The 19560-nt window shown below is 38.6% G+C and overlaps 3 protein-coding genes across 4 annotated transcripts in view; 2 read left to right on the plus strand and 1 right to left on the minus strand.

Annotated features, from left to right (window-relative positions):
- The first annotated feature begins 1960 nt into the window (after window positions 1-1960).
- Window positions 1961-7911, plus strand: lim2.1 (lens intrinsic membrane protein 2.1). The gene is made up of 5 exons (XM_022198375.2): window positions 1961-2122; window positions 3655-3842; window positions 4921-5070; window positions 5544-5678; window positions 7454-7911. The coding sequence occupies exons 2-5, from the start codon at window positions 3668-3670 to the stop codon at window positions 7513-7515; spliced, it is 522 nt and encodes a 173-aa protein (XP_022054067.1). The 5' UTR covers window positions 1961-2122; window positions 3655-3667; the 3' UTR covers window positions 7516-7911.
- A 3739-nt stretch (window positions 7912-11650) lies between these two features.
- On the plus strand, window positions 11651-14210 carry bsx (brain-specific homeobox). Its single transcript, XM_022198374.2, has 3 exons — window positions 11651-12202; window positions 13405-13595; window positions 13834-14210. The coding sequence occupies exons 1-3, from the start codon at window positions 11959-11961 to the stop codon at window positions 14074-14076; spliced, it is 678 nt and encodes a 225-aa protein (XP_022054066.1). The 5' UTR covers window positions 11651-11958; the 3' UTR covers window positions 14077-14210.
- A 1893-nt stretch (window positions 14211-16103) lies between these two features.
- The window catches only part of jhy (junctional cadherin complex regulator), a 30039-nt gene continuing 26582 nt past the window's right edge, over window positions 16104-19560 (minus strand). For both annotated transcript variants that reach the window (XM_022198392.2, XM_051937542.1), the window contains exon 9: window positions 16104-19475. In XM_022198392.2, the coding sequence (XP_022054084.2) occupies window positions 19266-19475 (210 nt within the window). In that variant the 3' untranslated portion in view covers window positions 16104-19265. The remainder of the gene's footprint in view (window positions 19476-19560) is intronic.

Raw genomic sequence — 19560 nt, forward strand, 5'->3', positions numbered from 1 at the left:
GGAGCCAACATCAAAAGGACAGTTAAGACATTGTTGGTGACCTTTTATTGTTGGCCTGATTTTCAGCCTCAGAGGGTGCAGCTTAGGTATAACTATCACAGCTGAGAGAGCAGGTTAACTGGGTCTACAAGGCTCTGAGTAACTAGAACGAGATCTAATGATTTTTTTTACTAGTTAATCTAGCGATAATATTTATGATTAGTCCTTTAAAATGGTTATTATGTGGTTTCACTTTGTCTTTCTGCAGTCATATGTAGTTAAAATAATCATGGAAAATGTATTTTTGAATTAGTGTGGGATGAGAAAAATAATTCAAATTATTTAACTGTAGTTTAAGCCATTTTCTCACTCATTCCTGGCTGATAAAGTAAAACGAAATTGAATACATGAGGGATAACGGAGAAAATCTTTTCAAATGTGTGAAATGACAGCATGACAGTTAGAGAGTAACCTGCAATAAAAACATATAACTGTTCTTAATGCAATCCTCTTGTCCAGTTTACCTGTGTGTTCATCCTTTACCAAAGTATTAGTGACAATGCCTACTTGGGTCAGTCCAGAATTGGAGGACATTTGGGCTTCAAAAGTTTTGAAAAATAAACCTTGTCTTTTACAATTTTCTGCCACATATTCATCAGTAATAGGTAATAAACTATCAAGGGCTTGATTGTCTCAGCTTACACATCAATGGTACCATTTTTATTCCACATTTTATTTGTTGTTTGTTAACCCTACTCTAATCACAGTAACATGGTTGCTAATCCATGCTAATGTTAGCTTTTCCTCAGGAGTAGAAGCTAGATATTAGCTAGCTGCTACTGCTGACCAAGAGGACAAACATACTAATGAAAAAAGTCAAGAATAAAGTCAAAAGAATTTGTTTTATCCTGATATTATGCATAACAGGGTGACATGAGGTAGAGTGAGACATTCAGTCAAGGCTGACAGTGTTATGAAAATATGAAAAATAGAAGAGAGGACATAGCTTTGCTCTACTCATTCTTTTGGAAATCTGATGATGTTAAATGCAGCGTATGGTGTGATTCACTGTTTTCTTATTTTAAAAAAAGTTATGCTAACAGAGTTGCATGGATGTTGTGGGACACAATTTCCATGCGTGATAATTATTATTTAAAATATTATGTTGATTAAAAAACATGCTTCCACAATTCCAGAATGAAAAAACTAATATCAAACAATGAGATTTAAATTTCATTTTAACTGTTTTATTTGAGATTCAATTTGGTCATCAGACAAGTGGACGAGACAAAAATGGCATTTTTGGGGAAACTCCAGACTTATTTGGTATTTTTAAAAATATTTTCAAACATTCTTTTCTCCATTTATTTATTTATTTTTTGATTAGGTCTCAGGACAAGTAAATTTACACAACTCCATGTTTTAATATTTTGTACATGGACTACTTGAAATTTGATGAGTGGGACTTAAAATGTCCTCCAATCGAAGAATGACTCACATATAATTTGAAAACACTTCTTCAGTTTGTCTGATTCTCTGCATCTGTACACCCTTCACTGTGGGGTTTGTACAGATTGCAGTCAATTTAGAAAATCATGAATTACAGCTTTTACAGAGAACAGTGAACTAGATTTAAAAAATCACATAGACCTAACAAGCTTTAAATAACACACTGATTCATCTTTGCTTAACTTAAATCCACTTTTATTTCATTTATGTAGGCTTTTGAACAGTGTGAGAGTGTTTGCTTTTATAATCGTCAGTCAAAAGTCAGAGGCAGAGCGGGCACAGGTTTAGATTTCATGCCTGGCTTGCCCCGTACTAAAGGCAGTTCAGCCTTCTACTTTCAATTAAAACCATGCAGTCATCAGTATTACTTCAGCCTGCCAAGCTTTGGCCATTTCTGTTTTTTCAGCAGATTCCCAAACCACAAAACTGGTGGGTGCTGATTGGTCAGCAGTCGGCCTGGCCTATTGTCTCAGTGCAGAGTTTGTTGTAGCCCCATTTCCTACCTATGCGCCCTGTCAAACGCTAGTGCTATTGGCCTGCTGAAAATCTGCCTGTCTTGGCATTATAGGGTGTTGTTGTATTTTGTCAGGCTGCCCTGTCTTCATAAGTGTCTCCATAAAAGAAGCTGATTAAGGTAAGAGCATACTGAATCTCCTCCTATAACTGTTTCGGTTTGTTGGGTTGTTTGTGTTTTTATTTCTTTCTGCTAGGTTTCCCCATGTGGAAACATAGCTCCATGTCTAAAAGCTCCACAGGGAATGTTGCAAGTATTAGCCACCAATGCAGCAAAAAATGTACTCAAAATGACTTAATATATAACAGTCTCATAAGTTCCAGGGAGACAAATGTTTTCACTCCACAGGCAATTAGGTACAAACAAACAGCTTATGTGATGATGTAGCTGCAAGGCGGTGAATGATAAAGCATCAGAAAAACAAAGTCTCCCCTCGAGGTTCCCTCCTCCTGAGTGAGGCATGATGTCAAACACAGATGTAGAAGTCTAAATTCTGAAATGATTACAGGACAGATATTGTCCAACAATGAGAAATGATCTGCATTAGTGAACTGAAAAAGATGTACAGAATTTCTCTTCATTTTGGTGGCTCAGTTTTCTCAGGTGTTTTATGGGGAAAGACATCTGCAATAAGAGCTGAAGAACTTCTGTTTGGAAAGTTGAGTGATGTGATTGTGTGATTGAAAGGAACAGTCTGCCTCGAGGTCAGTGCCGGCCACAACCAAAGCCTCCACTTGCTTGACAAGAACATTTAACGCTTAACTGTTTGTTTTGGGGGTTTTTTTTATCCTAAAAATGTATACTTTAGGAAACAATTAAATCTACCTGGTTGACTGAACCTTAAATACAACAATTCCAATTTTCTGAATGCCAGCGAGACCGTTTTGATTTGTTGTACGCTGGGGAGTAAATGGATTTTAAAAGTGTTTTTGTTTAGATTGAGACACCTGCTGGAACTTGCCAGAGAGGACGCTCAGGGGGAAATGTGATCCAGCGGAAATACAGAGCTCTTCAATAAATACACAGAGCTCTTCAATGAGCATCCCGTTCAGGTTTCGGGCATAACAAGATATATCTATCTATCTATCATCCTTCCACCCCCCCCCAAAAAAAAAAAACATGGCAGCTCTCCATGAGAAAGAGAGGATGGGTGCAGGATATTGCATCCAGGTGGAACAATGAGCAATAGATGTATCAAGTATCAAAGCAACGCTGGACTTGATAGAGGCTGTGCACATGCGCGCCTGTGTGTGTGTGTGTGTGTGTGTGTGTGTGTGTGTGTGTGTGTGTGTGTGTGTGTGTGTGTGTGTGTGTGTGTGTGTGTGTGTGTGTGTGTGTGTGTGATTGTGTGTGTGTGTGTACTGGGGGTAGGGGTGTGCTTTGTTCCTAGAGAACAAAGTAGAGTGTACACACACAGGCGACCCCACAGCTCAATCCAGTAGAAATAATATGTTCATCACAAGGCAATTACTGACACTTAGACCCTCTTTCCCCTGAAGTGCGTGCATGTGTGTGTGTGCGTTTGTGTGTGTGTGTGTGAGAGAGAGAGAGAGAGAAAGAAAGAAAGAAAGAGAGAGAGAGAGAGAGAGCAGGGGGGCCACGCCGCTGACCGCCGATGATAAGTGACCTTACGTTGTTGTGTGTCTGTGCAGCTGCAGGTGCAGGATGTACAGCTTTATGGGCGGAGGGTTGTTCTGTGCAGGCGTGGGGAACATCCTCCTGATCGTTTCCACAGCAACCGATTACTGGATGCAGTATCGGCAGTCCAGCAACTACATGCACCAAGGCCTGTGGCGTTACTGTACACCAGGGAAATGCTTCCCACATAATGACAGCTTTGGTAAGTGTAGCCAAAAAAGATTTGCGTAAGCCCATGTCATTATTTTTAAGTAAACTGGTCCAGACACAGAATAATTTTACCGAACAAGTTTAATTAGGTAATCAGCATTTATATAGTGTATTATTAAGTATTAAATGACTACTGTGAACTTGAAAGGACAGGACTTACTATCATAAACAGACTGAGATGGCTGCAGTATGAGTTATATTACAAGACTGCATTATTTAAAAAAACATTTATTTTACTTATTTATTTGATAGTCAGAGTGCACATTAATGGACATCTATTTAGAGAGCAACAGACTCACCCTACCAGTCAAAAATTTGGACAGACCTTCTCATTAAATGTTTTTTCTTTAATTATTTTATACATGATAGATTCATACTGAAGACATCAAAACTATAAAAGAATGCGTATGGAATTATGCTGTGAAACAAAAAAGTGTTCATCTCAGTATTGATCTATAATGTAGAAAGTATTACAAATAAATAAAAAGCTTTGAAGGTGTGCGCAGACTTTTGACTGGTAGTGTAAATATGTTGGATTATAGCAACAACACTGGTTTACATCCACAGCCCTGCGGCAGGTAACAGAAAGAAAGAACATAACAGTGAGAAAAAAGTACAGTGGGTCACAATAAAAGTACATTACAAAAACTACACAAAGAAAACATAGCAGTGAAACATAGGACAATAGGTCACAGTAAAAGCAGTAGAATGCAGGCTTCATAATGTTTTATTGTTCTATTTCAGTTGATTTTAGTCTATTGTTACTCCAAACATAAGAACATATTAAGTAAACACATAAAATGCTCAAGTTGCATACCATAAAAATGAGAGCCCTATTTTCCAACTGCCTTCAAACTGCCTCTAGTACAGTCTTTCTCTTGGACTGATAGGTTTTTAAGGTTCATCTCAGCGGTCTGACAGAATTAGCAACTAGTTTTCATTCTCCTTCGTTCTTCATCATATTAGCTTGTTACCGTGGCCTGATCGGGGTCATACCTGAGGTCGTTCACCGCCGTTGACTTGCAGTGACCCCACCAGTGACTCTTATTGACCTCTAACCTTGTCCACAGCCCACTTAGATGCAACTCGTGCCTTCATGATCCTCTCTCTTCTGGCCTGCTTCATTGGCATCATCATTGGCATTATGGCCTTCATCCATTACTCATCCTTCGACAGGTTTGACAAAACCTTTGCTGCAGGCATTTTGTTTTTCATCTCATGTAAGTATCGTTTTTGTATTCTGTTGCTTTGGCAAGAGTTGTAAATGGCGCTTTGATTTAACTGACTGCACCCACTAGACAGTGAGACTAAGGCCAGCTTTTTGAAAGAATATAATATTAACAGTGTGCTAATCACGAACAAATTGTGTTTTAATTACTCCATTATCATTACAATTTCACAACAGCACACAGGCGCTTGTTATGTCGATAAAAGACCTCATTCATGACTGAAAGCTTCCATTAGGTTCCTGGTTAAAATGCTTTGTTTTGCATAGTGGCTTTTATTTGGTATAAACATTATAATTTGTTATTCTTCTGTAACTAAGAGAAAATCCATGGTCAAAACTGAAATACCTAAAAAGTGAAAACTACTGAAATCAGTTTCCATGAGCAGATAGTCGTGCCTGTTGGCTATTTGTACAATCTTTCAAAAATCTTTTCTTTATATTTTTCTTTTTTTTCCCCCCACTCAGGCTTTTTAGTGTTTCTAGCAATGGCTGTGTACACGGGTGTGACTATTAACTACTATGGGAAACGCTATGGAAACTGGAGGTTCTCCTGGTCATATATCATTGGCTGGGTGTCAGTGGTGCTTACTTTCTTTTCAGGTAAACGTGCAACAAACCAAATGGCATTAGCTTTCCTGTTGTGCTCCATCAAAGTCCTTCATTTGTCAGGGTCACCTAATGAACTGAGGCAAGTAGAGAAAATCAGTGCTCAGGGAACACATTTATGATGTCATAGCAACTTTGTCAAAATACTTCTGATATTTATGATTCATTTTCTGTTAAATTAGACCAATGCAATGTAGGATAAACCCACATTTACTTTCACATAATGTCAAAGTCTTAACAATACCCTAAGGTACAAAACCTTGGGGTCACATAGAAATGGCCCTATTTTTGAAAGAAAAGCAGTCAGTAAATAAGTAAAGTCTAGACATTGTTTATGTGGTAAATGACTATTCTAGCCAGAAACAGCTGATTTTTAAAGGAATATCTCCATAGGGGTACAGAGGAACATTTCCAGCAAAAATCACTTCTGTGTTCTAATGCTACATTGTGTTAGCTAATGGTGTGTAAAGGCTAATTGATGATTGGAAAATTATTGCGCAATTATGTTTACACATGAATAAAAGTGTGAGTTTTCATGGAAAATGTGAAATTGCCTGACCCCAAACATTTGAACGGTCATGTACCTGTATGTCCAGCTCAAGATATTCACATTACATGTGCTATATGTGCTACAAAAAACAGAGACTGTGGAAAGTATGTAATACTACACAATACGATGACTCACTTCCTTAACAGGAAATAGTCCAATTAGACAGTTAAGCAGCTGAATCAGTGATTTGATGATATCAGTAAGTGCTCATCTCTGATTCTTCCACCGTGTTGTCCAGTAGCTGCCCATCAGCATGCCTTTCACTGCTACATATGAAAAGAGATTAGAAGGAAACATCCATACATTGATAATATCATGATGTCGTACTGCTTTACTGACACTGGAAATATCGGAAACATTATTTATTTAATCAGGAAGTCTCATTAAGTTTAGAGATCTCTTTTACAAGGGAAACCTGGCCAAGGTAGCAGACTTACAAAATTTAAAAGTTGTCATGATACTCGAATAAACAATAAAACGATGAAACAGACTGGCAGCTATTCAAGGACAGTGACGATCTCAAGAAAAACACTGGCACTCTTTCTTCACTGTATTCTTTGTGATATTCTTAGACTCATTAATGGATATGAATGTTTCTAGTTTAGTATCGTCAAGAAGTTCAGCCGGTGAGAACTAGAGCAAAAACAGCATGACATTTCGACACATTCCTTTCTATTTTGTTTTTCAGAATCCGCATTGTTAACTGAATTCCAAATAAACAGCAGATATGTAAAGTGAAGTAGTTACTGCACAGACAACAAAAGTGCTTCAACACAGCAAAAGACTTTAAGTATGCGTCCCAGTCGATCTTTAAGAGAACAAAGCTGCTGCTTCTTGACTCAGACAAAAAAGAAAAGCATAATTTCTGAATGAAATTGCAATTTTTTAGTGGCTCAGGCTGACATAAAAGGGTCAGTTCATTAATTTGATTTAATTTGTTATGAATTAAAAACACTAAATATGGCCACCTTTCACTGGTTCCGCTGCTAAATTAAACTGACACAAAGTAGACAGTATTTTAGTACATTGTCCATGGATTATTTGAAGTTTGATGAATGGGATGTAAAATGTTGTCCAATTCTGGAATGACCCATAAGTTCCAGTAAGTCCACAAAATCACACACAAAGCTTTTTCCCCATTCTCTTGAAATTTTTCATGATGCATGTAGATCCAATATCCAGATGGACAAAAAGGACCAAATCATTTTCTTTCTTTCAGGAATATTCTATATGTGTGCTTATCGGATGCACGAATGCCCCAGAAGTGCTAACTCGCATTAGAAGACTTGAACCATCATCCAGAAAGGAAAAATAACTCATGAATTCTGATCATGAGAGTGGATCAAGACTGTGTGTAGATTCTGACTATCAGCATGGACGCAGAGTTTACCTGTGGAGCATGTACTATCGAAGTTTAAATCATTTCAATAAAAAGAACGGGGAAAATGTGAGTCCTCCTTTCAAGTTACGTGGATTTTGTTTGTTTGCTTGCTTGCTTGTTTGTTTAAAGTGTTACTATGAGGTTTTGGGAGGCTGATCTGTTGGTTTTCTGTCACTGATGACCTGATTAGGGCTCCATGCTGCCCCCAGCACCTGGCTTTTATATTCAATTGCTTTTTTTCCCCCAAAGAAAGAAGAAAGAAAAAAGGTGGGGAGTAAGTACTGAGTCTGAATGCACCTTTGCATATTATAGTGAGGAAATAAATGAGCTAAAAATGATTTTAATATGTTGTGCAAGAGTGTGCTTCAACCAAATGGGTGAATCCAGTGGTCACACTATAGAAAAGACACATGCTTGTATGCTTACTTTTACTATAATTATACCTGTCAATTCTACAGAAGAAAGAAGCAGAGATAAGCAACTAGACAAATAATGATGTTTATCTCAAATATAGTCTATGATAAGAAACACTGTAGGATTAGAAAAACCCATAAAAGACATGGAGTGTACACTGTAAAAAATGATTGTAAGTTTTAGTGTGAAAATCCATGACAGTAAAAATCTGTAAAAACAGTTTGATCCAGTTTATATAACACTGAATCACCATGAATGAGTTAATCAGGAGAACATATACATTTTAATAAGCTTAATATGTGTATGACATTCAATACTCGAATTTTTTGCATTTATTTCTTGAAAAGAAAGCCACTTTTCTCAGTTAAATGTGCACACTGTTGTGCTGACAATGGAAGCACACTCCAGTATTTATAACAAGTAGCATTTTTGCATTTATCACGTCAAAAAAATACAGTGTGTGCCTGTCAAATTGATTATGTTACGGACATGTGGTTTAATATTTACTGCAGCTATTACCAGAATTTTTAGAGAAATATCATTGCCAAAAATGCACATATTAAAGGTTAAATTCACTAACAGTTGTGCTGATAAAGAAAACATGCTGTAATATTTATAATTAGTCATACAAACTTTTGGATAGTATTTTCATGTACATTTTCAAGAAAAAAATACTTTTTTAAAAGGTTAAAACTTTTTTACAGTAAGATATGGAATGAAGCACATTTTTTAATTGTAAAATCAACAACATGGGTACATTTCTTTATTATAAATGAAGAAAATGTTTTACATATTTTTGTGGTAGATCTGGCAACCACAGGGATTTTACTGTATAAATAACAATTTTATTTTTTTTACAGTGTATTAAACAAGGCCTACTGCAGAGTTTGCACCTTGGATTTGCTGTTCATGGGAGCTCAAACGCTGCACACATTTTATTGACTGATTGATTGGTTTTTGGCACAAATGCATAGGTGGGTTATTGTTTTCTGCTTCCCGTTAAGAGTCGCTTTGTCGTTTATTTTCCACCAGAGAGCTGCAGGAGAAGTATTACCCGGTGTTCTGGCGCAAACCTTTTATCCAAACGTGCCACTTGTCGTGACGCGCTGCCTGACCGGCTCCAAATTTGACTTTAATGAAATGGCCAAGAAAAGCCGCTTAACTGCATCTCAGGAACGGATCCTTAAGGCGATTTCATCACCATTTGTTTCATTTACTTTCTAATTTTCCTTTCAAAGCAACTTGTTATCCCGGTGCGTTCCATAAAAAGGATAGACACGCTGCCAGGTGCAGCAGGGTTACCTCCATCCGCTTAGGTAATGCCTTGAAAGGGGTATTTTCTTTTATGCTGCTGCTCCTTAACTTTACCTAACAGTTTAAAAAAAAAAAAAAAAAAGCACCCCAGGGGAGTTTTCAATGTGGTGTCCACTCATGGAATCTTGGAAACACAGCACAAAATAAATAGATTTGATTTGGGGGGTTTTCTAAAATTATTTAGAAACGTGTGCATTTTTGTAGCACCATGATAGTCATTATTATAACACTGCATGTACGATGTTCAATCTTTATCATGCCTAAAATTGTTTTATTTGCCTCCATCCAACTGTGCAACCGATCTAATTGACATTTTGAGCGTCCATTTAACAGGAACCTCTGCAAAATGACGCAGAAAAACAGCGCTTCTGGAGCAAATCCATTCCCAGTAATGAATTTGTTCTTCCTCCATCTGATCAGATGGAAATCCTGTCCTCTGGTCCAAGGATTACAACTTCCGCTCTAACATCTCTCTTAATTGCCTAATAGCATTGCAGCGTGAATTCTGCCTACATTAAGACACTTTCACATTATCCGCACTGATTGGAAATGTGATGACAACACCGTATCAACAAATTACACAGCGCCGCTTTCTTTCATAAACGGGCACAGGAGCGGCACTTGTACTCTCCCAGATTTTAATTCTGACAATTACAGCCAATTTGGGCAGAATTAATAGACAGACCTGTAGCAGCCTAATCCTCCCGTGACATTGCCTACATCACTGGACTCAAAAACTACAGCGAGGAAAGGTGCAGAAGTTCCTTGAAAACACTGGTCGCATGTTAGTTTCAAAACAAGCCAGTAGAAAGTTATCATCTCCTCCTCAGAGAGGCAGCTATGATCTAGTAGATGAAGCCAGTGCAGACATATATACATATAGATATAAATATATATTACAGCGATAGAATCAGAAATTAAAATATTTTTGGCTACTAATAATCTGGCGTGTCCTACAAATGTGGGCCATGTGGGAGCACTGCAGCAATAACACCATAAATACCCCTCATATGATGTTTTCTATGAAGCCACTCAACAGGCTGGAGAGCAGCTTTTAACAGGCAGTACGACAAAAATCTGAATTCAGAGCAGCTTCAGATATTCGAAGCAGAAACAGTAGATAAACTGGAAGATGCTCCCTTTGAGAAGAATATCTGTTGTCTTTTAAAAATATGTACATAATGACATGCACCAAAGAAGAGCTTACATGTTAATCTGAGTGCAATTTAACCTTCAATCAGCCTTTCACATTTTTTATGTTATGTTGTAAGGTGTATTGGATGATGGATGGTGTATAGAGTTTATTACATATCTAGGCCAGAATAGTGAAAATCACTGCACTGATGTCCATGGGAGAGCTGTTTACCCAGTGTCATGGGGGGCGTTTTTATAGAATAGAATAGAATAGAATAGAATAGAATAGAATAGAATAGAATAGCTTTATTTTCATCATACATGGGGCATGAGGATAACAGAAATAGCTGTTACTGGACGGTGCACTGAGAGCAAGCTAAATGAAATAACAGTAATAATAAAATCAAATATAGAACAAGACTGTATTAAGAATAACAATATATGCAAAGGAGGCATAAAATATAAAATACAGCGTGGGAGGTAAATCAAACAGAAGCCAATAAATAGGAATAAATATGTGCAGGAGTTAAACAGTATTTGAACCATTAAAATTGAACTATTGTTTGGAATTCAGAAGTCTGATGGACCATGGGGAAAAAGCTGTTTCTCAGCCTGTTTGTCCTGCATTTTAAGAATGAGTGTCTTTTCTCAGATCCTTAAAATGAAGGAGAAACAGGGTGGGTGCTGTCCTAATAGATCTTACTGTAACTAAGAATAGATCAAACTAATGGATCATTGAACTCTGAGTACAACAAAGTTTGGATATGAGAAAGAAAACAAAACATCCTGCTTGTCCTATTCTCTGCGCCGTTTAATTAACAGCAAGGGACATTTTAAATAAAAGCATTGCAAGTGAGTCGGCAGCAGAATACTTTCAGCACCATGGTCAGCTCCATCTCCTGTCCTCTGACCTCTGAAAGCTCATCAGGTAGTTTGGAAACTACAGCCCGCTGTTACAATAATAATAATAATAATAATAATAATAATAATCCGCGGGCCACACGTTCCTCACTAACCCGGCAAAAACAGCGTGGTTGCTAAGCGACCAGCTACGCTCCGCCATGATGATGAGCGACCATTCTCGGCTGAATTTTAAGCTGCGGTCAGGATAAACTGTGCCGTACGGTCACAGGTGCGCTGTTTATCCGGAATCGGTTGTTTTTTTCCCCCCAACCCGCTTCGATCGCCTCTCCGCCAATCAGAGCCCAGAACCGCTCCCCCTCGGCTCCCCTGCCGCCCATTGCTCGGCTCTAATTGGCCGACGCGCAAATCAATTTCGCCCGAGTCCCTGCTCTCCCTGAATAAATACTTGTTGGAAATCTGCCCTCCCACCGCTATCTATGTAACGCTCCAGTGATCACACGCAGGGAGAGCATTTAAACCTGGGAGACTTGGAGGGATCGGGCAGATGCTGATGCAGGTTTAAAGGAAGCAAAAAAAAATAAAAATAAAAACAAAAATAAGAAAGATAAACTCACATCATGAGTATGAACTACGCGTCTGCGGCGCCCACACAGCGGTCCACGTCGTTTTTCATTGAGGACATCTTATTGCACAAACCCAAGCCGCTGAGAGAGGTCATCCCCTCGCCGTTCTGCAGCTCCCTGGCCTCCCGGATGCCCATCCTGGAATATGGATACCCGCTGATGCCAACTCCGATACTGGCGCCACATCCGCACCATCCTCTCCACAAGCCAGAGCATCACCAGTACTTCTTCACATCTGGTAAGCACGGGACAGCTGTGAGGCCTGGAGGAGCAGGAGAACTTGGAGAACACCTGGAGAAAAAGCAGCACAGTCTACCGGTCCATAACCTGTAACTGAAAGACAAAAACACAAGTGTTTGTTTAGTGTAAATAGTCATGTATGGGTTTATTTTAACCTTTAGATGCACTAGTGATTGGACTTACATGCTCCTGAAAGTGGGACAAAAATGACCCGTAGAAAAATGAATGTGTTTTTAGACCATTTTTGTCCTTTTGGTTAAGAATAATCATTTGTATCATTGCTTGTATTATATTTTAGAATTATTTCATGCTTGAAATTTGTTTATTTTTCAGTTTATAGCAGATTTTGAGCATTTTGATAATTGGAAGAAGAAGAATATTACACAGAGCAGCAACAGAAGAATGTCATTTTGCTGACATTTTTCCACTCTTTTTCTCCAACTGTTGCTGCTCTCTGTCCCTCCAAGATTGTTATGATGATATTATCAGTGACAAAGAGCTGGGGGTAGTAATACTAATATCAAAATTTATTGAAAGGTACCAAAGGCAACTTAAAAAATTAAATGAAATTATATCAAAAACATGTCTTTGAGGAATAGAAAATAAAATATAGAAAATAATAGTTTTTCATTACAAAGATATTGTCAGAAAACGGCCTCATTTCTGAGGATTAAGGAGTGTGAGAGCTGGGCCTACACATCACACACATGGCAGCTGAACTGCACCAAAAGAAAAATAATTATTATATGAGACGATCACTTCTCCAGCTGTTTTCTTCGGGACATTTAGAAGAATCCAGAATCTTTATTGTCGTCGTGCTTCCACACAGCGAAATTTCAATTTGGTGACTCCGAGTTAGAGATAAAATATAGAAAAAGACACACTACAAATAAAATCCTCAAAAGATGTAAATATGCAAACTGAATTAGTGCAAATGAGCACGTTTACTAAAACGTATTTATTATATTTTTTTTTAAAAAAATGCATGACTTCAACACACCCTCTTCCTCTTAAATGATCTTCAGACATTTTTAAATGTTTTTATTGCTCTGATTAAAAAGCAGAGAGGCTATAGTAAAATTCATTTTCACGTGATCACCAGATTTTCATTCATTAATTGCAGCATTAGCTCTGATTTGTTCGCACGTTTTGTTTCTCTGCTTTTATGAAGGCTTGTCTATTTTTTAAACCCCCCTCCAGGGATGCAGATGCCGGCCTTGTTCCAGCACCACGCAGAGCTCCCGGGCAAACACTGCCGGCGCAGGAAGGCCCGGACGGTCTTCTCCGACTCGCAGCTGTCCGGCCTGGAGAAGCGCTTTGAGATCCAGCGGTACCTGTCCACGCCGGAGAGAGTGGAGCTGGCCACGGCGCTCAGCCTGTCCGAGACCCAGGTAAAAGCTCTGCCGATGTGTATTTGTTCCTGCTACACTCCAAAGATGGGGGGGGAAAATAGCAAGCAAACCAGAAAAGTTAGAAAATAATAAATCATCGAAGAAATATTCAAGGAGCATGAAGGCAGAACGAAGCGCCGCGTAAAGGAGTGACATTAGAATAAACATGTGAGGAAAAATGGGTTATTTCAGTAGTAAATATGAATAAAATAATCGTCCTTTTACCGGATCCGTGCAGGTGAAAACGTGGTTCCAGAACCGGCGGATGAAGCACAAGAAGCAGCTGAGGAAGGCGCAGGACGAGCGGAAGAATCCCGGAGATCTGGAGAGGTCCGCCGAGAACTCCAGCGAGAGCGACCTGAACGAGAAGAGAGGCGAGGAGCTGAAGCACTGCCTGGAGCCGGACTCCTACATGCTGGACGAGAACGACGACGATGTGGATATCGAAGATGACATTTGCTCCCCGGATCACCTCCTATAGTAGGCTGCGGAGCTGTTCCCCGAGCAGCAGCTGTCCCTCTGTAAATATGCTGTAGGTAGACCACACTGACTGTCCTCTCCCTCCATTACCAACATGTAAGTTACTGTTTTAAATGAAGGGGGGGATAGGCTATACAAGACAATGTAAATATTTATCCGAACATGCAAAATGGGCATATTAATTGTTTACAACTGCAGTTTTTCCTCGTGTATTATAATAATAATTATTATTATCACTGGCGTTGTTGATGTATTATTATTATTATTATTATTATTATTATTATTATTATTATTATTTAGGCCAATGTCTAGCATCTTTAGTAATATAGCAAGGCTGTAATACTACATGACTAGACATGTTATTTTTATTACACCGTTTTTAAAAAAAAAAATCTGTACAAATGACTATAAATAAGCCTGTCGAACAGCTCTTTGCTTTGTAACACATACAGGCATCGTGCCACCCTTCTTTTGCACTTTTATCCGAAACAAAACATCCCATGCATCCTTCAATGTGTATACCTTTGATATGTTACCTGCACTATTTGCAGCTTGTCCATGTTGTTGGAGGTTTTTGCAAATCCAGTTTTGATATACACATACTGCCGTTCAAAAGTTTAAGGTCACTTGCAAATGTCCTTATTGTTGAAAGAAAAGCCTTTTTTTTTCAAAGAAGATAACATTAAATGAATCACAAATACAGTCTAGACATTGCTAATGTGGTAAATGACTATTCTAGCTGGAAATGGATGATTTTTAAATACATAGGGGTACAGAGGAACATTTCCAGCGTCCATCACTCCTGTGTTCTAATGCTGCATTGAGTTAACTAAATGTGCTGAAAGGCTAACTGATGATTATTGTGCAATTATTTAAGCACATGATTTAAAGTGTGAGTAAAACATGAAATCGTCTGGGTGACCCCAAACCTTTGAACGGTACTGCATAATATCTAATAACATAATCAATCGGTTCTCGGCTCCGTTGTTCTTCTCTAAGTCTGCCTTTTCCGCCTCTTACCTTCTTTGTTCTGCTGCCTAAAGCTAACTTTCTTTGCGGTTTACATTTCCAATAGCATGAGCCGGATTGAGCTTTTTTAAGCCTTAAAAACAATCATGTAAATATACTATCGATGCCGCGGTATTGTGCCTGTGATCCTGTTATCACGGTCAGATGTTTAACTGAGTCCAACCAGCTGCTGGAGCCTCTTTGCCTGCAGGATGGATGCTGCTCTCTGCTGCCTCTCTACACGGTGGCCTGAAGCCCGCCGTGCTGGGAGGAAACCACCAGAAAAGAGCGACAGCAAGGATTTATGTTTTCCTCTATGACATTTTAGTTCAGGGGCCACATTCAGCTCAGTTTGATTTCAAGTGGGCCGGACCAGTAAAATCAGAGAAAAATAACCTATAAATAACCACAACTCCTAATTTTTTTCCTTTGTTTTGGTGCAAAACGGTACATTCTGAAAATGTTTACATTTTCTTACAAAGCATTATGAACAACCTGAAGTTTCTTAAGAAAAATAAGTGAGATTTCAACAACATTGTGCCTCAGTTTATCATTTACACATTATACTTACAGATCACAAAGTATCTAAAAAGGCACAAAACACTTATCTGGAAGTGAACGAGTATTTTACTTTATGAGCAAAACAACTTGTCAAGGTCTACAATTTTTTAAAATTTACCTATATGCAAATTTACAGTTAGCAGTTGATGTCTTCTCTGTATTTTTTATAGGGTTTTTTGGGGGGCATTTTATTGATAGGACATCAGTGAGAGAGAGACAGAAAAGTGGGAAGAAGAATGGGGCAAAAAGCCATCAGTTGACAGGTCTCCAGTTCAACCTGCAGAGCCACGGGGAAGCTCCGCATATTTTACACTTTACAAAGCCATCCCATGGGCCAACTGGACCCTATGACCCCGTGCATCCAGAAGCACATTTGGTGATCTATTTACACCCCCTTTATGAGGATATTTCTCGTTATATTGTCCTTAGTTAAGAATGAAATTCACTACAAAACTGCAGCTTGTTTCAGCAGATTCAGTTTAATCAATCGCCAATAAAAGGCAGGGATTACAGCTTTATTCTAGGGCAGCTGAATTCTGAGCAACAAATGAGAACAATGGTGATTTTTTTTCTAAAATATCTATAAGTGTCAGCTCATTGCTAAGAACAGTCAAATGCATTTATATATAGGATATAAAATAATAATCTAGGCCATGAGGCAGTTAGGCACTTCATGCTTTTGATTTTCTGAAGAAAATCAATCAGGAAAACAGTCCACAGAATCAGATCGTTTGTTTCTATTGTTTTTGATTAAAATAAATGAAGAGGGGATTCTAATGAAGGCTACTCTATTCTGAACACCTCTGCTGTCGTGGCAGTCGTGTGTTTGAAGATGTTTCTGAATATTGTGTGCAAATGGAAAACATTTGTTCCTACAGGAAGTGACAGCTCTGACATCCACAAGTCTCTTTTTCTTCATGGAAACGTGCCACTCGTTTATGTTGGGGCACCACTGTTTAAGACTTAATGTGCACATATTTTTTGACCAAAAAATATGAATTACTTTTGCCCAGAAGCATGACAGTATAAAATGGCGCAAAATCAAATAAATCCAAAATTTTGATATATCCAGCATTTAATGTATTTTTTGTGCTGCCCTCTTAATAATAAATCTTTATTATATTCACTATTTGGTGCCGACATATGACCACGGAAAAAGATGTTTTGTTTTTATTAGTAGTAGTAATTTCAGTTTTGTTTTTATTTTTCAAATGAGCAACTTAAAATTAAATTTTGCAGATGCAATTATTTATATTATACATATTATTTAAACAGAGATCTGCACAGTGGCTTCATGGTTACAGCTGGAAGATCCCCGGTTTGTGTCCCGGCCTTCCAGGGATCTTTCTGCATGGAGTTTGCATGTTCTCTCTGTGCATGAGTGGGTTTTCTCCAGGTTTTCTGGCTTCCTTCCACAGTCCAAAAACATGCTCAAGTTAATTGGTGATTCTAAATTGTCCATAGGTGTGAATGTGAGTGTGATTGTTTGTCTGTATATGTAGCCCTGGTGACCTGTCCAGGGTGTCTCCTAACTTCACCCTAAGTCAGCTGGGATAGACTCCAGTCCCCCACAACCCAAATGAGGATTAAGCGGTGTATCGAAAGTGGATGGAGGGACATTCATTTCTGTATAATTAAGAAGTAACTTCTTTGATACGGAAAGACTGTGACAAAGTGAGAAAATTTTCAGCAAGACTGAATTCCATTTCTGTATCTTACTGTCCATCAGCATTGAACATAAAAGAACTGTAGCTCATGTTCACTCTGCTGGGGGAATTATAGGAGTTTGTCATCTGGAATTTACTGCAGCAGGCACTCAGTTACTACGGTGGATGCAAAAAACAAAAGGGTTATTTCACTCATTTACTGCAGGATATCTCATTCATTCATCTTTAAAAAGCTTCATCAACAGATGTTCAGCATCAGCACAAAATCTACTTCGACACATTTGACTGCGCTCCTTCTTGTCCACAGACTTAATGTCTAAAAGACTCTACAAAAAAAGTTTCTTCCTAATAAATGTATTTATTGTCTAATTATTGCTGTAAAAAGGGAGGGTAGAGGGTTAACAGGCATTTGATGGTAAATTTGACAACGCTTTCACTGAATTTTGTGTGGACGAAGACATTTCAGGATCTTAAAACAGCTCTTATTACACGTATTAAATTGTTTTTATCCAACACTTTATCTGATCTCATCCCTGAGAATTTGCACAATAACAAGCAAATCCTCTCTTGTCCTTAATGCTGGATCCTTTCCTACCTTTTCAAAAGCAATCCACATCATCTTCAAAACGTGATTCTGATTAACAAGCAGCAGAGAAAAAAACTATGCGGAGAATAGGCCATGCAGAAGGTGATCAATTAAAAGATTAAGCGTTTTGCAACACATAAACGCATCTGCATTTGGGCCTAATAGCAGGGCCATCAGCTCATTTTCAGGAAGCCTGCCGCCTACTGAAAGCGTGCTTCTCACATCAAAGCATCCACGCCTGCCTTAGCTTCCCCAATGAGCAGAAAGGGATGCTAATTTAGCCCCCTTCATGTATAGCGGTGAAAGACTCCTTCAATTAACTGGATTTCAATAGTGAAAAACGAGTAGGTGGGACCAAAAAAAAAAAAAAAGATGCAAAGAGACTCAGTCTGGATAGGCAGTGATTCTCATTAAATTAAAAAGGGCTCAGCCATTTGTTTCCAACCGCGCATCTGAGGACTTAACACTAAAAACACAGAGCTTCAAAGAGTCCATGATGGGTTAAATAGAGACTATAATCTAATTAAAATATTGCACAGAGGTAAATAGTGCTTTGATAATGATCTGAGAGTTCAATTAGTAAAATGAGCTGCTTGAGAGCGTTTGTGTGCTGAGGTGGAGTTAGGACCAGGACCAAATCAGCTCAGCTTCAAAGTGTCGTCCCTCATCTACGCACAATTTTTGACACTCTAAACCAGAGAAATGAAAACAGCAGCAGACCCAAAGCAACGAGCGTGCAAACTGTCGCAGTTTTTTGTTTTCTTGCTATTTTCGACATATTTTCAGTTTTTCTCCTCTCACTTGGTTATACCTGGCTGACAGTTTGAGAATCACCAGTTCCTTCTGCAAAAACAGTGTAGCCTTCCCTACAATAAAATCATATAAGTGCAACTACTAACATCTAATGAAAACACCAATTAAATAATTTCTTTGTCATCTATGCTTGAAACAATTAACATTAATATACATATTTTTGGACATTGGTGTGATCCATTCCAGAAATCAAAGCCAAATACAACAAAAATAAATATGTTTAGCTCAGACATTTTACTAATGGTTTTTCTCTTTTCACCATCTATCATAACCAGAAGCTCAGAGACCTTTATGTCTGCTTGTGCGGAGAGAATAGCACCCTCTACCTTTACAGTAAAGCAATCAAGTGAATTTCTGACCTGATGACACACAGTGTTAAAAGTAACACAGAGGCAGGTGCACTCCTCATCCTCAGAGGTTATCTTTATCTATCTTATCATAATTACTTTGGAAAATGACTGAAAATGTACACAGCGACATGTTGTGTCCTATACCTAGGAGTGCAGTTGCCAACCCTCACTGTACGTCTGCAGGCTACATGAACTGAACCTTCCGTCAGACAGCATGTTGTTTTGTAAAGAGCGCCACAGACTGCTTTTCTTCTTCATGCCGTTTCCTAAGGAGCTGCAGTGTGGCCAGCTGGGACACATCCAAGCCCTTCATGAAAGGAGCATGCTCAGTGATGCCTTCAGACTGGTTTCTCTGTTTCACTTTTGGTCGGGACTGGATAGGGGGTTTGGCTATGGTCTTGACATATTCCAAGGCCTACGATGGAGAGAGAAACAAAGAGAGAAATCTACATATGTTAAGCATTCTAAATACTGTGCATACAGGTTGCAGTCAAAAATGG

Source organism: Acanthochromis polyacanthus, chromosome 17, assembly GCF_021347895.1.
Source record: "Acanthochromis polyacanthus isolate Apoly-LR-REF ecotype Palm Island chromosome 17, KAUST_Apoly_ChrSc, whole genome shotgun sequence".
Lineage (NCBI taxonomy): Eukaryota > Metazoa > Chordata > Actinopteri > Pomacentridae > Acanthochromis > Acanthochromis polyacanthus.